The sequence below is a fragment of the Trichomonas vaginalis genome, chromosome II (assembly GCF_026262505.1).
Source record: "Trichomonas vaginalis G3 chromosome II, whole genome shotgun sequence".
Taxonomy (NCBI): domain Eukaryota; phylum Parabasalia; order Trichomonadida; family Trichomonadidae; genus Trichomonas; species Trichomonas vaginalis.
In genome coordinates, this window is record NC_067204.1 from 19,658,465 (window position 1) to 19,674,263 (window position 15,799).

The 15,799-nt window shown below is 20.9% G+C and overlaps 1 pseudogene across 1 annotated transcript, besides 1 other annotated feature; it reads right to left on the minus strand.

Annotated features, from left to right (window-relative positions):
- Window positions 1–11,102: 11,102 nt before the first annotated feature.
- Window positions 11,103–12,403: a mobile genetic element.
- Window positions 11,183–12,307, minus strand: TVAGG3_0574000 (annotated as a pseudogene). Its single transcript has one exon. A coding segment is annotated over exon 1 (1,125 nt).
- Window positions 12,404–15,799: the final 3,396 nt, after the last annotated feature.

The following is a 15,799-nucleotide window of genomic DNA, read 5'->3' on the forward strand; positions in this document are numbered from 1 at the left end:
TTATATAAAACAATGATTAATATGAAAAGAAAGAGAATTCATAAAACAATGATGAATATGAAAAGAAAGAGAATTCTATAAAACAATGATTAATATGAAAAGAAAGAGAAAGTAATAAAACAATGATTAATATGAAAAGAAAGAGATTATATAAAACAATGATTAATATGAAAAGAAAGAGAATTCTATAAAACAATGATTAATATGAAAAGAAAGAGAATTCTATAAAACAATGATTAATATGAAAAGAAAGAGAAATTCATAAAACAATGATTAATATGAAAAGAAAGAGAATTCTATAAAACAATGATTAATATGAAAAGAAAGAGAAAGTAAAAACAATGATTAATATGAAAAGAAAGAGAATTATAAAACAATGATTAATATGAAAAGAAAGAGAATTCTATAAAACAATGATTAATATGAAAAGAAAGAGAATTCTATAAAACAATGATTAATATGAAAAGAAAGAGAAATTCATAAAACAATGATTAATATGAAAAGAAAGAGAATTCTATAAAACAATGATTAATATGAAAAGAAAGAGAATTCTATAAAACAATGATTAATATGAAAAGAAAGAGAATTCTATAAAACAATGATTAATATGAAAAGAAAGAGAATTCTATAAAACAATGATTAATATGAAAAGAAAGAGAATTCTATAAAACAATGATTAATATGAAAAGAAAGAGAATTCTATAAAACAATGATTAATATGAAAAGAAAGAGAATTCTATAAAACAATGATTAATATGAAAAGAAAGAGAATTCTATAAAACAATGATTAATATGAAAAGAAAGAGAATTCTATAAAACAATGATTAATATGAAAAGAAAGAGAATTCTAAAACAATGATTAATATGAAAAGAAAGAGAATTCTATAAAACAATGATTAATATGAAAAGAAAGAGAATTCTATAAAACAATGATTAATATGAAAAGAAAGAGAAATTCATAAAACAATGATTAATATGAAAAGAAATAATATATAAACAATGATTAATATGAAAAGAAAGAGATTTATAAAACAATGATTAATATGAAAAGAAAGAGAATTCTATAAAACAATGATTAATATGAAAAGAAAGAGAATTCTATAAAACAATGATTAATATGAAAAGAAAGAGAATTCATAAAACAATGATTAATATGAAAAGAAAGAGAATTCTATAAAACAATGATTAATATGAAAAGAAAGAGAAATAATAAAACAATGATTAATATGAAAAGAAAGATTATTATATAAAACAATGATTAATATGAAAAGAAAGAGAAAGTAATAAAACAATGATTAATATGAAAAGAAAGAGAAAGTAATAAAACAATGATTAATATGAAAAGAAAGAGAAATTCATAAAACAATGATTAATATGAAAAGAAAGAGAATTCTATAAAACAATGATTAATATGAAAAGAAAGAGAAATTCATAAAACAATGATTAATATGAAAAGAAATATTATTATATAAAACAATGATTAATATGAAAAGAAAGAGAATTAGATAAAACAATGATTAATATGAAAAGAAAGAGAATTCTATAAAACAATGATTAATATGAAAAGAAAGAGAAATTCATAAAACAATGATTAATATGAAAAGAAATATTATTATATAAAACAATGATTAATATGAAAAGAAAGAGAATTTCATAAAACAATGATTAATATGAAAAGAAAGAGAATTCTATAAAACAATGATTAATATGAAAAGAAAGAGAAATAAAAAACAATGATTAATATGAAAAGAAATATTATTATATAAAACAATGATTAATATGAAAAGAAAGAGAATTCTATAAAACAATGATTAATATGAAAAGAAAGAGAATTCTATAAAACAATGATTAATATGAAAAGAAAGAGAATTCATAAAACAATGATTAATATGAAAAGAAAGAGAATTCTATAAAACAATGATTAATATGAAAAGAAAGAGAAAGTAATAAAACAATGATTAATATGAAAAGAAAGAGAAATTCATAAAACAATGATTAATATGAAAAGAAAGAGAATTCTATAAAACAATGATTAATATGAAAAGAAAGAGAATTCTATAAAACAATGATTAATATGAAAAGAAAGAGAAATTCATAAAACAATGATTAATATGAAAAGAAAGAGAAATTCTATAAAACAATGATTAATATGAAAAGAAAGAGAATTAGATAAAACAATGATTAATATGAAAAGAAAGAGAATTCTATAAAACAATGATTAATATGAAAAGAAAGAGAATTCTATAAAACAATGATGAATATGAAAAGAAAGAGAATAATAAAACAATGATTAATATGAAAAGAAAGATTATTATATAAAACAATGATTAATATGAAAAGAAAGAGAATTCTATAAAACAATGATTAATATGAAAAGAAAGAGAAATATAAAACAATGATTAATATGAAAAGAAAGAGATTATTATATAAAACAATGATTAATATGAAAAGAAAGAGAATTCTATAAAACAATGATGAATATGAAAAGAAAGAGAATTCTATAAAACAATGATTAATATGAAAAGAAAGAGAATTTCATAAAACAATGATTAATATGAAAAGAAAGAGAAATCTATAAAACAATGATTAATATGAAAAGAAAGAGAAAGTAATAAAACAATGATTAATATGAAAAGAAAGAGAATTCATAAAACAATGATTAATATGAAAAGAAAGAGAATTCATAAAACAATGATTAATATGAAAAGAAAGAGAATTCATAAAACAATGATTAATATGAAAAGAAATATTATAAAACAATGATTAATATGAAAAGAAAGAGAATTATAAAAAACAATGATTAATATGAAAAGAAAGAGAATTCTATAAAACAATGATTAATATGAAAAGAAAGAGAATTCTATAAAACAATGATTAATATGAAAAGAAAGAGAAAGTAATAAAACAATGATTAATATGAAAAGAAATATTATTATATAAAACAATGATTAATATGAAAAGAAAGAGAATTCTATAAAACAATGATTAATATGAAAAGAAAGAGAATTCTATAAAACAATGATTAATATGAAAAGAAAGAGAAATTCATAAAACAATGATTAATATGAAAAGAAAGAGAATTCTATAAAACAATGATTAATATGAAAAGAAAGAGAAATTCATAAAACAATGATTAATATGAAAAGAAAGAGATTATATAAAACAATGATTAATATGAAAAGAAAGAGAATTAGATAAAACAATGATTAATATGAAAAGAAAGAGAATTCTATAAAACAATGATTAATATGAAAAGAAAGAGAAATTCATAAAACAATGATTAATATGAAAAGAAAGAGATTATTATATAAAACAATGATTAATATGAAAAGAAAGAGAAGTATAAAACAATGATTAATATGAAAAGAAAGAGAATTCATAAAACAATGATTAATATGAAAAGAAAGAGATTATATAAAACAATGATTAATATGAAAAGAAAGAGAATTAGATAAAACAATGATTAATATGAAAAGAAAGAGAATTCTATAAAACAATGATTAATATGAAAAGAAAGAGAATTCTATAAAACAATGATTAATATGAAAAGAAAGAGAAAGTATAAAACAATGATTAATATGAAAAGAAATATTATTATATAAAACAATGATTAATATGAAAAGAAAGAGAATTCTATAAAACAATGATTAATATGAAAAGAAAGAGAATTCTATAAAACAATGATTAATATGAAAAGAAAGAGAAATTCATAAAACAATGATTAATATGAAAAGAAAGAGAATTCTATAAAACAATGATTAATATGAAAAGAAAGAGAAATTCATAAAACAATGATTAATATGAAAAGAAAGATTATTATATAAAACAATGATTAATATGAAAAGAAAGAGAATTAGATAAAACAATGATTAATATGAAAAGAAAGAGAATTCTATAAAACAATGATTAATATGAAAAGAAAGAGAAATTCATAAAACAATGATTAATATGAAAAGAAAGAGAATTATATAAAACAATGATTAATATGAAAAGAAAGAGAATATAAAACAATGATTAATATGAAAAGAAAGAGAATTCATAAAACAATGATGAATATGAAAAGAAAGAGAATAGTTCATGTTAAATCTGACATGATAATAGAGAATTTATGAAATTCGTTTATGAATACTAAGAGGCAATTCATTAATATGAAGAGAAATTCATAAAACAATGATTAATATGAAAAGAAAGAGAATTATAAAACAATGATTAATATGAAAAGAAAGAGAATTCTATAAAACAATGATTAATATGAAAAGAAAGAGAATTCTATAAAACAATGATTAATATGAAAAGAAAGAGAAATAATAACAATGATTAATATGAAAAGAAAGAGAAATTCATAAAACAATGATTAATATGAAAAGAAAGAGAATTCTATAAAACAATGATTAATATGAAAAGAAAGAGAATTCTATAAAACAATGATTAATATGAAAAGAAAGAGAAAGTATAAAACAATGATTAATATGAAAAGAAAGAGAAAGTAATAAAACAATGATTAATATGAAAAAGAATTATTATAAAAAACAATGATTAATATGAAAAGAAAGAGAATTCTATAAAACAATGATTAATATGAAAAGAAAGAGAATTCTATAAAACAATGATTAATATGAAAAGAAAGAGAAATTCATAAAACAATGATTAATATGAAAAGAAATATTATTATATAAAACAATGATTAATATGAAAAGAAAGAGAATTCATAAAACAATGATGAATATGAAAAGAAAGAGAATAAGTTCATGTTAATCTGCACATGATCAACTAGAATTGAAATTTCTATTGAATTCGCTTTGATGGCAATACTAAGAGGGCATTCATTAATATCGAGAGAAATTCATAAAACAATGATTAATATGAAAAGAAAGAGAATTCTATAAAAACAATGATTAATATGAAAAGAAAGAGAATTCATAAAACAATGATTAATATGAAAAGAAAGAGAATTCTATAAAACAATGATTAATATGAAAAGAAAGAGAATTCTATAAAACAATGATTAATATGAAAAGAAAGAGAATTCTATAAAACAATGATTAATATGAAAAGAAAGAGAAAGTAATAAAACAATGATTAATATGAAAAGAAATATTATTATATAAAACAATGATTAATATGAAAAGAAAGAGAAAGTAAAAAACAATGATTAATATGAAAAGAAAGAGAAAGTAATAAAACAATGATGAATATGAAAAGAAAGAGAAATTCATAAAACAATGATTAATATGAAAAGAAAGAGAATTCTATAAAACAATGATTAATATGAAAAGAAAGAGAAATTCATAAAACAATGATTAATATGAAAAGAAATATTATTATATAAAACAATGATTAATATGAAAAGAAAGAGAATTAGATAAAACAATGATAAATGTGAAAAGAAAGAGAATTAGATAAAACAATGATTAATATGAAAAGAAAGAGAAAGTAATAAAACAGTGATAAATATGAAAAGAAATATTATTATATAAAACAATGATTAATATGAAAAGAAAGAGAATTAGATAAAACAATGATTAATATGAAAAGAAAGAGAATTCTATAAAACAATGATTAATATGAAAAGAAAGAGAAAGTAATAAAACAATGATTAATATGAAAAGAAAGAGAAAGTAATAAAACAATGATTAATATCAAAAGAAAGAGAAATTCATAAAACAATGATTAATATGAAAAGAAAGAGAAATTCATAAAACAATGATTAATATGAAAAGAAATATTATTATATAAAACAATGATTAATATGAAAAGAAAGAGAATGTCATAAAACAATGATTAATATGAAAAGAAAGAGAATGTCATAAAACAATGATGAATATGAAAAGAAAGAGAATAAGTTTCATTTAACATGCACCATGATCAACTAGGAATTGGACAATTTCTATTGAATTCGCTTTGATGGCAATACTAAGAGGGCAATTCATTAATATCGAGAGAAATTCATAAAACAATGATTAATATGAAAAGAAAGAGAATTCTATAAAACAATGATTAATATGAAAAGAAAGAGAATTCTATAAAACAATGATTAATATGAAAAGAAAGAGAATTCTATAAAACAATGATTAATATGAAAAGAAAGAGAATTCTATAAAACAATGATTAATATGAAAAGAAAGAGAAAGTAATAAAACAATGATTAATATGAAAAGAAAGAGAATTCTATAAAACAATGATTAATATGAAAAGAAAGAGAATTCTATAAAACAATGATTAATATGAAAAGAAAGAGAAAGTAATAAACAATGATGAATATGAAAAGAAAGAGAAAGTAAAAAACAATGATTAATATGAAAAGAAAATTATTATATAAAACAATGATTAATATGAAAAGAAAGAGAATTCTATAAAACAATGATTAATATGAAAAGAAAGAGAAATTCATAAAACAATGATTAATATGAAAAGAAAGAGAATTCTATAAAACAATGTTTAATATGAAAAGAAAGAGAAAGTACTAAAACAATGATGAATATGAAAAGAAAGAGAAAGTAATAAAACAATGATTAATATGAAAAGAAATATTATTATATAAAACAATGATTAATATGAAAAGAAAGAGAAAGTAATAAAACAATGATTAATATGAAAAGAAAGAGAAAGTAATAAAACAATGATGAATATGAAAAGAAAGAGAAATTCATAAAACAATGATTAATATGAAAAGAAAGAGAAAGTAATAAAACAATGATGAATATGAAAAGAAAGAGAATAAGTTTCATATTAACATCTGCACCATGATCAACTAGGAATTGGACAATTTCTATTGAATTCGCTTTGATGGCAATACTAAGAGGGCATTCATTAATATCGAGAGAAATTCATAAAACAATGATTAATATGAAAAGAAAGAGAATTCTATAAAACAATGATTAATATGAAAAGAAAGAGAATTAGATAAAACAGTGATAAATATGAAAAGAAATATTATTATATAAAACAATGATTAATATGAAAAGAAAGAGAAAGTAATAAAACAATGATTAATATGAAAAAGAGAATGTCATAAAACAATGATAAATATGAAAGAAAGAGAATAAGTTTCATGTTAACATCTGCACCATGATCAACTAGGAATTGGACAATTTCTATTGAATTCGCTTTGATGGCAATACTAAGAGGGCATTCATTAATATCGAGAGAAATTCATAAAAACAATGATAAATGTGAAAAGAAAGAGAATTCTATAAAACAATGATTAATATGAAAAGAAAGAGAAATTCATAAAACAATGATTAATATGAAAAGAAATATTATTATATAAACAATGATTAATATGAAAAGAAAGAGAAAGTAATAAAACAATGATTAATATGAAAAGAAAGAGAATGTCATAAAACAATGATGAATATGAAAAGAAAGAGAATAAGTTTCATGTTAACATCTGCACCATGATCAACTAGGAATTGGACAATTTCTATTGAATTCGCTTTGATGGCAATACTAAGAGGCATTCATTAATATCGAAAGAAATTCATAAAACATGATTAATATGAAAAGAAAGAGAATTCTATAAAACAATGATGAATATGAAAAGAAAGAGAATTAGATAAAACAGTGATAAATATGAAAAGAAATATATTATATATAAACAATGATTAATATGAAAAGAAAGAGAAAGTAATAAAACAATGATTAATATGAAAAGAAAGAGAATGTCATAAAACAATGATAAATATGAAAAGAAAGAGAATAAGTTTCATGTTAACATCTGCACCATGATCAACTAGGAATTGGACAATTTCTATTGAATTCGCTTTGATGGCAATACTAAGAGGGCATTCATTAATATCGAGAGAAATTCATAAAACAATGATAAATGTGAAAAGAAAGAGAATTCTATAAAACAATGATTAATATGAAAAGAAAGAGAAAGTAATAAAACAATGATTAATATGAAAAGAAATATTATTATATAAAACAATGATGAATATGAAAAGAAAGAGAATAAGTTTCATGTTAACATCTGCACCATGATCAACTAGGAATTTGACAATTTCTATTGAATTCGCTTTGATGGCAATACTAAGAGGGCATTCATTAATATCGAGAGAAATTCATAAAACAATGATTAATATGAAAAGAAAGAGAATTCTATAAAACAATGATTAATATGAAAAGAAAGAGAATTCTATAAAACAATGATTAATATGAAAAGAAAGAGAATTCTATAAAACAATGATTAATATGAAAAGAAATATTATTATATAAAACAATGATTAATATGAAAAGAAAGAGAATTCTATAAAACAATGATTAATATGAAAAGAAAGAGAAATTCATAAAACAATGATTAATATGAAAAGAAATATTATTATATAAAACAATGATTAATATGAAAAGAAAGAGAATTCTATAAAACAATGATTAATATGAAAAGAAAGAGAATTCTATAAAACAATGATTAATATGAAAAGAAAGAGAAATTCATAAAACAATGATTAATATGAAAAGAAAGAGAATTCTATAAAACAATGATTAATATGAAAAGAAAGAGAATTCTATAAAACAATGATTAATATGAAAAGAAAGAGAAAGTAATAAAACAATGATTAATATGAAAAGAAAGAGAAATTCATAAAACAATGATTAATATGAAAAGAAATATTATTATATAAAACAATGATTAATATGAAAAGAAAGAGAATTCTATAAAACAATGATTAATATGAAAAGAAAGAGAAATTCATAAAACAATGATTAATATGAAAAGAAAGAGAATTCTATAAAACAATGATTAATATGAAAAGAAATATTATTATATAAAACAATGATTAATATGAAAAGAAAGAGAAAGTAATAAAACAATGATGAATATGAAAAGAAATATTATTATATAAAACAATGATAAATATGAAAAGAAAGAGAATAAGTTTCATGTTAACATCTGCACCATGATCAACTAGGAATTGGACAATTTCTATTGAATTCGCTTTGATGGCAATACTAAGAGGGCATTCATTAATATCGAAAGAAATTCATAAAACAATGATTAATATGAAAAGAAAGAGAATTCTATAAAACAATGATTAATATGAAAAGAAAGAGAATTCTATAAAACAATGATTAATATGAAAAGAAAGAGAATTCTATAAAACAATGATTAATATGAAAAGAAAGAGAATTCTATAAAACAATGATTAATATGAAAAAGAGAATTCTATAAAACAATGATTAATATGAAAAGAAAGAGAATTCTATAAAACAATGATGAATATGAAAAGAAAGAGAATTCTATAAAACAATGATTAATATGAAAAGAAAGAGAATTCTATAAAACAATGATTAATATGAAAAGAAAGAGAATTCTATAAAACAATGATGAATATGAAAAGAAAGAGAAATTCATAAAACAATGATGAATATGAAAAGAAAGAGAATTCTATAAAACAATGATTAATATGAAAAGAAAGAGAATTCTATAAAACAATGATTAATATGAAAAGAAATATTATTATATAAAACAATGATTAATATGAAAAGAAAGAGAAAGTAATAAAACAATGATTAATATGAAAAGAAAGAGAAATTCATAAAACAATGATTAATATGAAAAGAAATATTATTATATAAAACAATGATTAATATGAAAAGAAAGAGAATTCTATAAAACAATGATTAATATGAAAAGAAAGAGAAATTCATAAAACAATGATTAATATGAAAAGAAAGAGAAAGTAATAAAACAATGATTAATATGAAAAGAAATATTATTATATAAAACAATGATTAATATGAAAAGAAAGAGAAAGTAATAAAACAATGATTAATATGAAAAGAAAGAGAATGTCATAAAACAATGATAAATATGAAAAGAAAGAGAATAAGTTTCATGTTAACATCTGCACCATGATCAACTAGGAATTGGACAATTTCTATTGAATTCGCTTTGATGGCAATACTAAGAGGGCATTCATTAATATCGAAAGAAATTCATAAAACAATGATTAATATGAAAAGAAAGAGAATTCTATAAAACAATGATTAATATGAAAAGAAAGAGAATTCTATAAAACAATGATTAATATGAAAAGAAAGAGAATTCTATAAAACAATGATGAATATGAAAAGAAAGAGAATTCTATAAAACAATGATTAATATGAAAAGAAAGAGAAAGTAATAAAACAATGATTAATATGAAAAGAAAGAGAATTCTATAAAACAATGATTAATATGAAAAGAAAGAGAATTCTATAAAACAATGATTAATATGAAAAGAAAGAGAAAGTAATAAAACAATGATGAATATGAAAAGAAAGAGAATAAGTTTCATGTTAACATCTGCACCATGATCAACTAGGAATTGGACAATTTCTATTGAATTCGCTTTGATGGCAATACTAAGAGGGCATTCATTAATATCGAGAGAAATTCATAAAACAATGATTAATATGAAAAGAAAGAGAAAGTAATAAAACAATGATTAATATGAAAAGAACGAGAATTCTATAAAACAATGATTAATATGAAAAGAAAGAGAATTCTATAAAACAATGATTAATATGAAAAGAAATATTATTATATAAAACAATGATTAATATGAAAAGAAAGAGAAAGTAATAAAACAATGATTAATATGAAAAGAAAGAGAAATTCATAAAACAATGATTAATATGAAAAGAAAGAGAAAGTAATAAAACAATGATGAATATGAAAAGAAAGAGAATTCTATAAAACAATGATTAATATGAAAAGAAAGAGAAATTCATAAAACAATGATGAATATGAAAAGAAATATTATTATATAAAACAATGATTAATATGAAAAGAAATATTATTATATAAAACAATGATTAATATGAAAAGAAAGAGAAATTCATAAAACAATGATTAATATGAAAAGAAAGAGAAAGTAATAAAACAATGATTAATATGAAAAGAAAGAGAATTCTATAAAACAATGATTAATATGAAAAGAAAGAGAAATTCATAAAACAATGATTAATATGAAAAGAAAGAGAATTCTATAAAACAATGATTAATATGAAAAGAAAGAGAAAGTAATAAAACAATGATTAATATGAAAAGAAAGAGAATTAGATAAAACAATGATGAATATGAAAAGAAAGAGAAAGTAATAAAACAATGATTAATATAGGGTGTCCAAAGGTGTGTTTAGCACAAACCTGAATACTGCAAATAGAAATAAACAAGTTACATATATATAAAGTTTATTTAAATATAATCACCATTGGATTCAATCACGCGTTCGCAGCGATCGATCCAGGCTTGAAAGACACGCTTTAAATCATCATGAGAAAATTGCTCAAATTGCTCTCTTACAAAATTTTCAAGATCATCTGGACTCGCGAATTCGCGTCCTTCAGCTCTCTTTTTTAGCGTGCCGAATAAATAAAAGTCAGAGGGTGCAATATCAGGTGAATAAATTGGGTTTGGAACAACTTTGACATTGTTTTCCACCAAGTAATTCATTACCTTATGACTTTTGTGAACTCTTGAATTATCAAAATGAATTGCAAACTTTTGTTTTGTTGTTTGGATTTCTCAAACTCATCAGAATTGATAATTTGAGTAAGAACATTGTCAATTAGATACTGAGCATTCATCGTATTAGGTTTTTGAAGAATATCAATTGCGATGATACCATTCACGCCCCAAAAAACCGACAACATAATCATTGGTGTGTCAATTTTTTCTTCGGAATGTTTGCGGATTTTCATCCTTCGGGATCCACATGATTTTGGCTTCTATTGCATATTGAAACCAAGACTCGTCCCCTGTTACTAAAAAGCGAAACTTCTTGGATTGATACGCACCCAATATAGAGAGGAGCTCTTTCGAAGATTGGACTCTAGATTTTTTTTGAACTGAATTAAGGTTGTGCGGAACCCAACGTGTATACGCTAGTTTGTAGTTCAAATAATTGTGCAGATAATAACTGACTATTGTACGTGGTATCTTTGTCATCTCCTCTATCCTTCTGAGTGATGCTCTTGGGTCTTCATCTAGCGCTTGAAGAATTGCTTTGATTTTTCTTTGATCCGGCGATTTTTTGTCAATTTTTATGATGGGCGCCTTTTTGTTCATGAAGTGATACATCCTAACATGATACGTTACAGTGGAATAGCTAGGAGCATCCATACCGAAGCATTTTACCAATGTCTCGTAGATTTTTTTACAGTCTTTGCATTTTTTTGCAAGAGCGAGGATGTTTTCTTTATGATTCATTAAAAAAATGAAAAAAATCCCGCCAAAACTTCCCGCGAAACCGCCTCTTGTCTCAAAATTCATTTTATATCCCGGCATGGCGCCAAAATACAACTTACTCATCATATACATATATTCATATTTTTTATTATATATTTATAATCAGCATATATCTCCTTTAATAGTCTCATATAGAGCGCTGTGCTAAACGCACCTTTGGACACCCTATATGAAAAGAAATATTATTATATAAAACAATGATTAATATGAAAAGAAAGAGAATTAGATAAAACAATGATTAATATGAAAAGAAAGAGAATTCTATAAAACAATGATTAATATGAAAAGAAAGAGAATTCTATAAAACAATGATTAATATGAAAAGAAAGAGAATTCTATAAAACAATGATTAATATGAAAAGAAAGAGAATTCTATAAAACAATGATTAATATGAAAAGAAAGAGAATTCTATAAAACAATGATTAATATGAAAAGAAATATTATTATATAAAACAATGATTAATATGAAAAGAAAGAGAAAGTAATAAAACAATGATTAATATGAAAAGAAAGAGAAATTCATAAAACAATGATTAATATGAAAAGAAATATTATTATATAAAACAATGATTAATATGAAAAGAAAGAGAAATTCATAAAACAATGATTAATATGAAAAGAAAGAGAATTCTATAAAACAATGATTAATATGAAAAGAAAGAGAAAGTAATAAAAAATGATTAATATGAAAAGAAAGAGAAATTCATAAAACAATGATTAATATGAAAAGAAATATTATTATATAAAACAATGATTAATATGAAAAGAAGAGAATTCTATAAAACAATGATTAATATGAAAAGAAAGAGAATTCTATAAAACAATGATTAATATGAAAAGAAAGAGAAATTCATAAAACAATGATTAATATGAAAAGAAAGAGAATTCTATAAAACAATGATTAATATGAAAAGAAAGAGAAAGTAATAAAACAATGATTAATATGAAAAGAAAGAGAAATTCATAAAACAATGATTAATATGAAAAGAAAGAATTATTATATAAAACAATGATTAATATGAAAAGAAAGAGAATTCTATAAAACAATGATTAATATGAAAAGAAAGAGAATTCTATAAAACAATGATTAATATGAAAAGAAAGAGAATTCTATAAAACAATGATTAATATGAAAAGAAATATTATTATATAAAACAATGATTAATATGAAAAGAAAGAAAAGTAATAAAACAATGATTAATATGAAAAGAAAGAGAAAGTATAAAACAATGATTAATATGAAAAGAAAGAGAAATTCATAAAACAATGATTAATATGAAAAGAAAGAGAATTCTATAAAACAATGATGAATATGAAAAGAAAGAGAATTCTATAAAACAATGATTAATATGAAAAGAAAGAGAAAGTAATAAAACAATGATTAATATGAAAAGAAATATTATTATATAAAACAATGATTAATATGAAAAGAAAGAGAATTAGATAAAACAATGATTAATATGAAAAGAAAGAGAATTCTATAAAACAATGATTAATATGAAAAGAAAGAGAATTCTATAAAACAATGATTAATATGAAAAGAAAGAGAAAGTAATAAAACAATGATTAATATGAAAAGAAAGAGAATTCTATAAAACAATGATTAATATGAAAAGAAAGAGAATTCTATAAAACAATGATTAATATGAAAAGAAATATTATTATATAAAACAATGATTAATATGAAAAGAAAGAGAAAGTAATAAAACAATGATTAATATGAAAAGAAAGAGAAATTCATAAAACAATGATTAATATGAAAAGAAATATTATTATATAAAACAATGATTAATATGAAAAGAAAGAGAAATTCATAAAACAATGATTAATATGAAAAGAAAGAGAATTCTATAAAACAATGATTAATATGAAAAGAAAGAGAAAGTAATAAAACAATGATTAATATGAAAAGAAAGAGAAATTCATAAAACAATGATTAATATGAAAAGAATATTATTATATAAAACAATGATTAATATGAAAAGAAAGAGAATTCTATAAAACAATGATTAATATGAAAAGAAAGAGAATTCTATAAAACAATGATTAATATGAAAAGAAAGAGAAATTCATAAAACAATGATTAATATGAAAAGAAAGAGAATTCTATAAAACAATGATTAATATGAAAAGAAAGAGAAAGTAATAAAACAATGATTAATATGAAAAGAAAGAGAAATTCATAAAACAATGATTAATATGAAAAGAAATATTATTATATAAAACAATGATTAATATGAAAAGAAAGAGAATTAGATAAAACAATGATTAATATCAAAAGAAAGAGAATTCTATAAAACAATGATTAATATGAAAAGAAAGAGAAATTCATAAAACAATGATTAATATGAAAAGAAAGAGAATTCTATAAAACAATGATTAATATGAAAAGAAAGAGAATGTCATAAAACAATGATTAATATGAAAAGAAAGAGAATGTCATAAAACAATGATGAATATGAAAAGAAAGAGAATAAGTTTCATGTTAACATCTGCACCATGATCAACTAGGAATTGGACAATTTCTATGAATCGCTTTGATGGCAATACTAAGAGGGCATTCATTAATATCGAGAGAAATTCATAAAACAATGATTAATATGAAAAGAAAGAAATTAGATAAAACAATGATTAATATGAAAAGAAAGAGAAAGTAATAAAACAATGATTAATATCAAAAGAAAGAGAATTCTATAAAACAATGATTAATATGAAAAGAAAGAGAAATTCATAAAACAATGATTAATATGAAAAGAAAATATTATTATATAAAACAATGATTAATATGAAAAGAAAGAGAAAGTAATAAAACAATGATTAATATGAAAAGAAAGAGAAAGTAATAAAACAATGATGAATATGAAAAGAAAGAGAATAAGTTTCATGTTAACATCTGCACCATGATCAACTAGGAATTTGACAATTTCTATTGAATTCGCTTTGATGGCAATACTAAGAGGGCATTCATTAATATCGAGAGAAATTCATAAAACAATGATTAATATGAAAAGAAAGAGAATTCTATAAAACAATGATTAATATGAAAAGAAAGAGAATTCTATAAAACAATGATTAATATGAAAAGAAAGAGAATTCTATAAAACAATGATGAATATGAAAAGAAAGAGAATTCTATAAAACAATGATTAATATGAAAAGAAAGAGAATTCTATAAAACAATGATTAATATGAAAAGAAAGAGAATTCTATAAAACAATGATTAATATGAAAAGAAAGAGAAATTCATAAAACAATGATTAATATGAAAAGAAATATTATTATATAAAACAATGATTAATATGAAAAGAAAGAGAATTAGATAAAACAATGATTAATATCAAAAGAAAGAGAATTCTATAAAACAATGATTAATATGAAAAGAAAGAGAAATTCATAAAACAATGATGAATATGAAAAGAAATATTATTATATAAAACAATGATTAATATGAAAAGAAAGAGAATGTCATAAAACAATGATTAATATGAAAAGAAAGAGAATGTCATAAAACAATGATGAATATGAAAAGAAAGAGAATAAGTTTCATGTTAACATCTGCACCA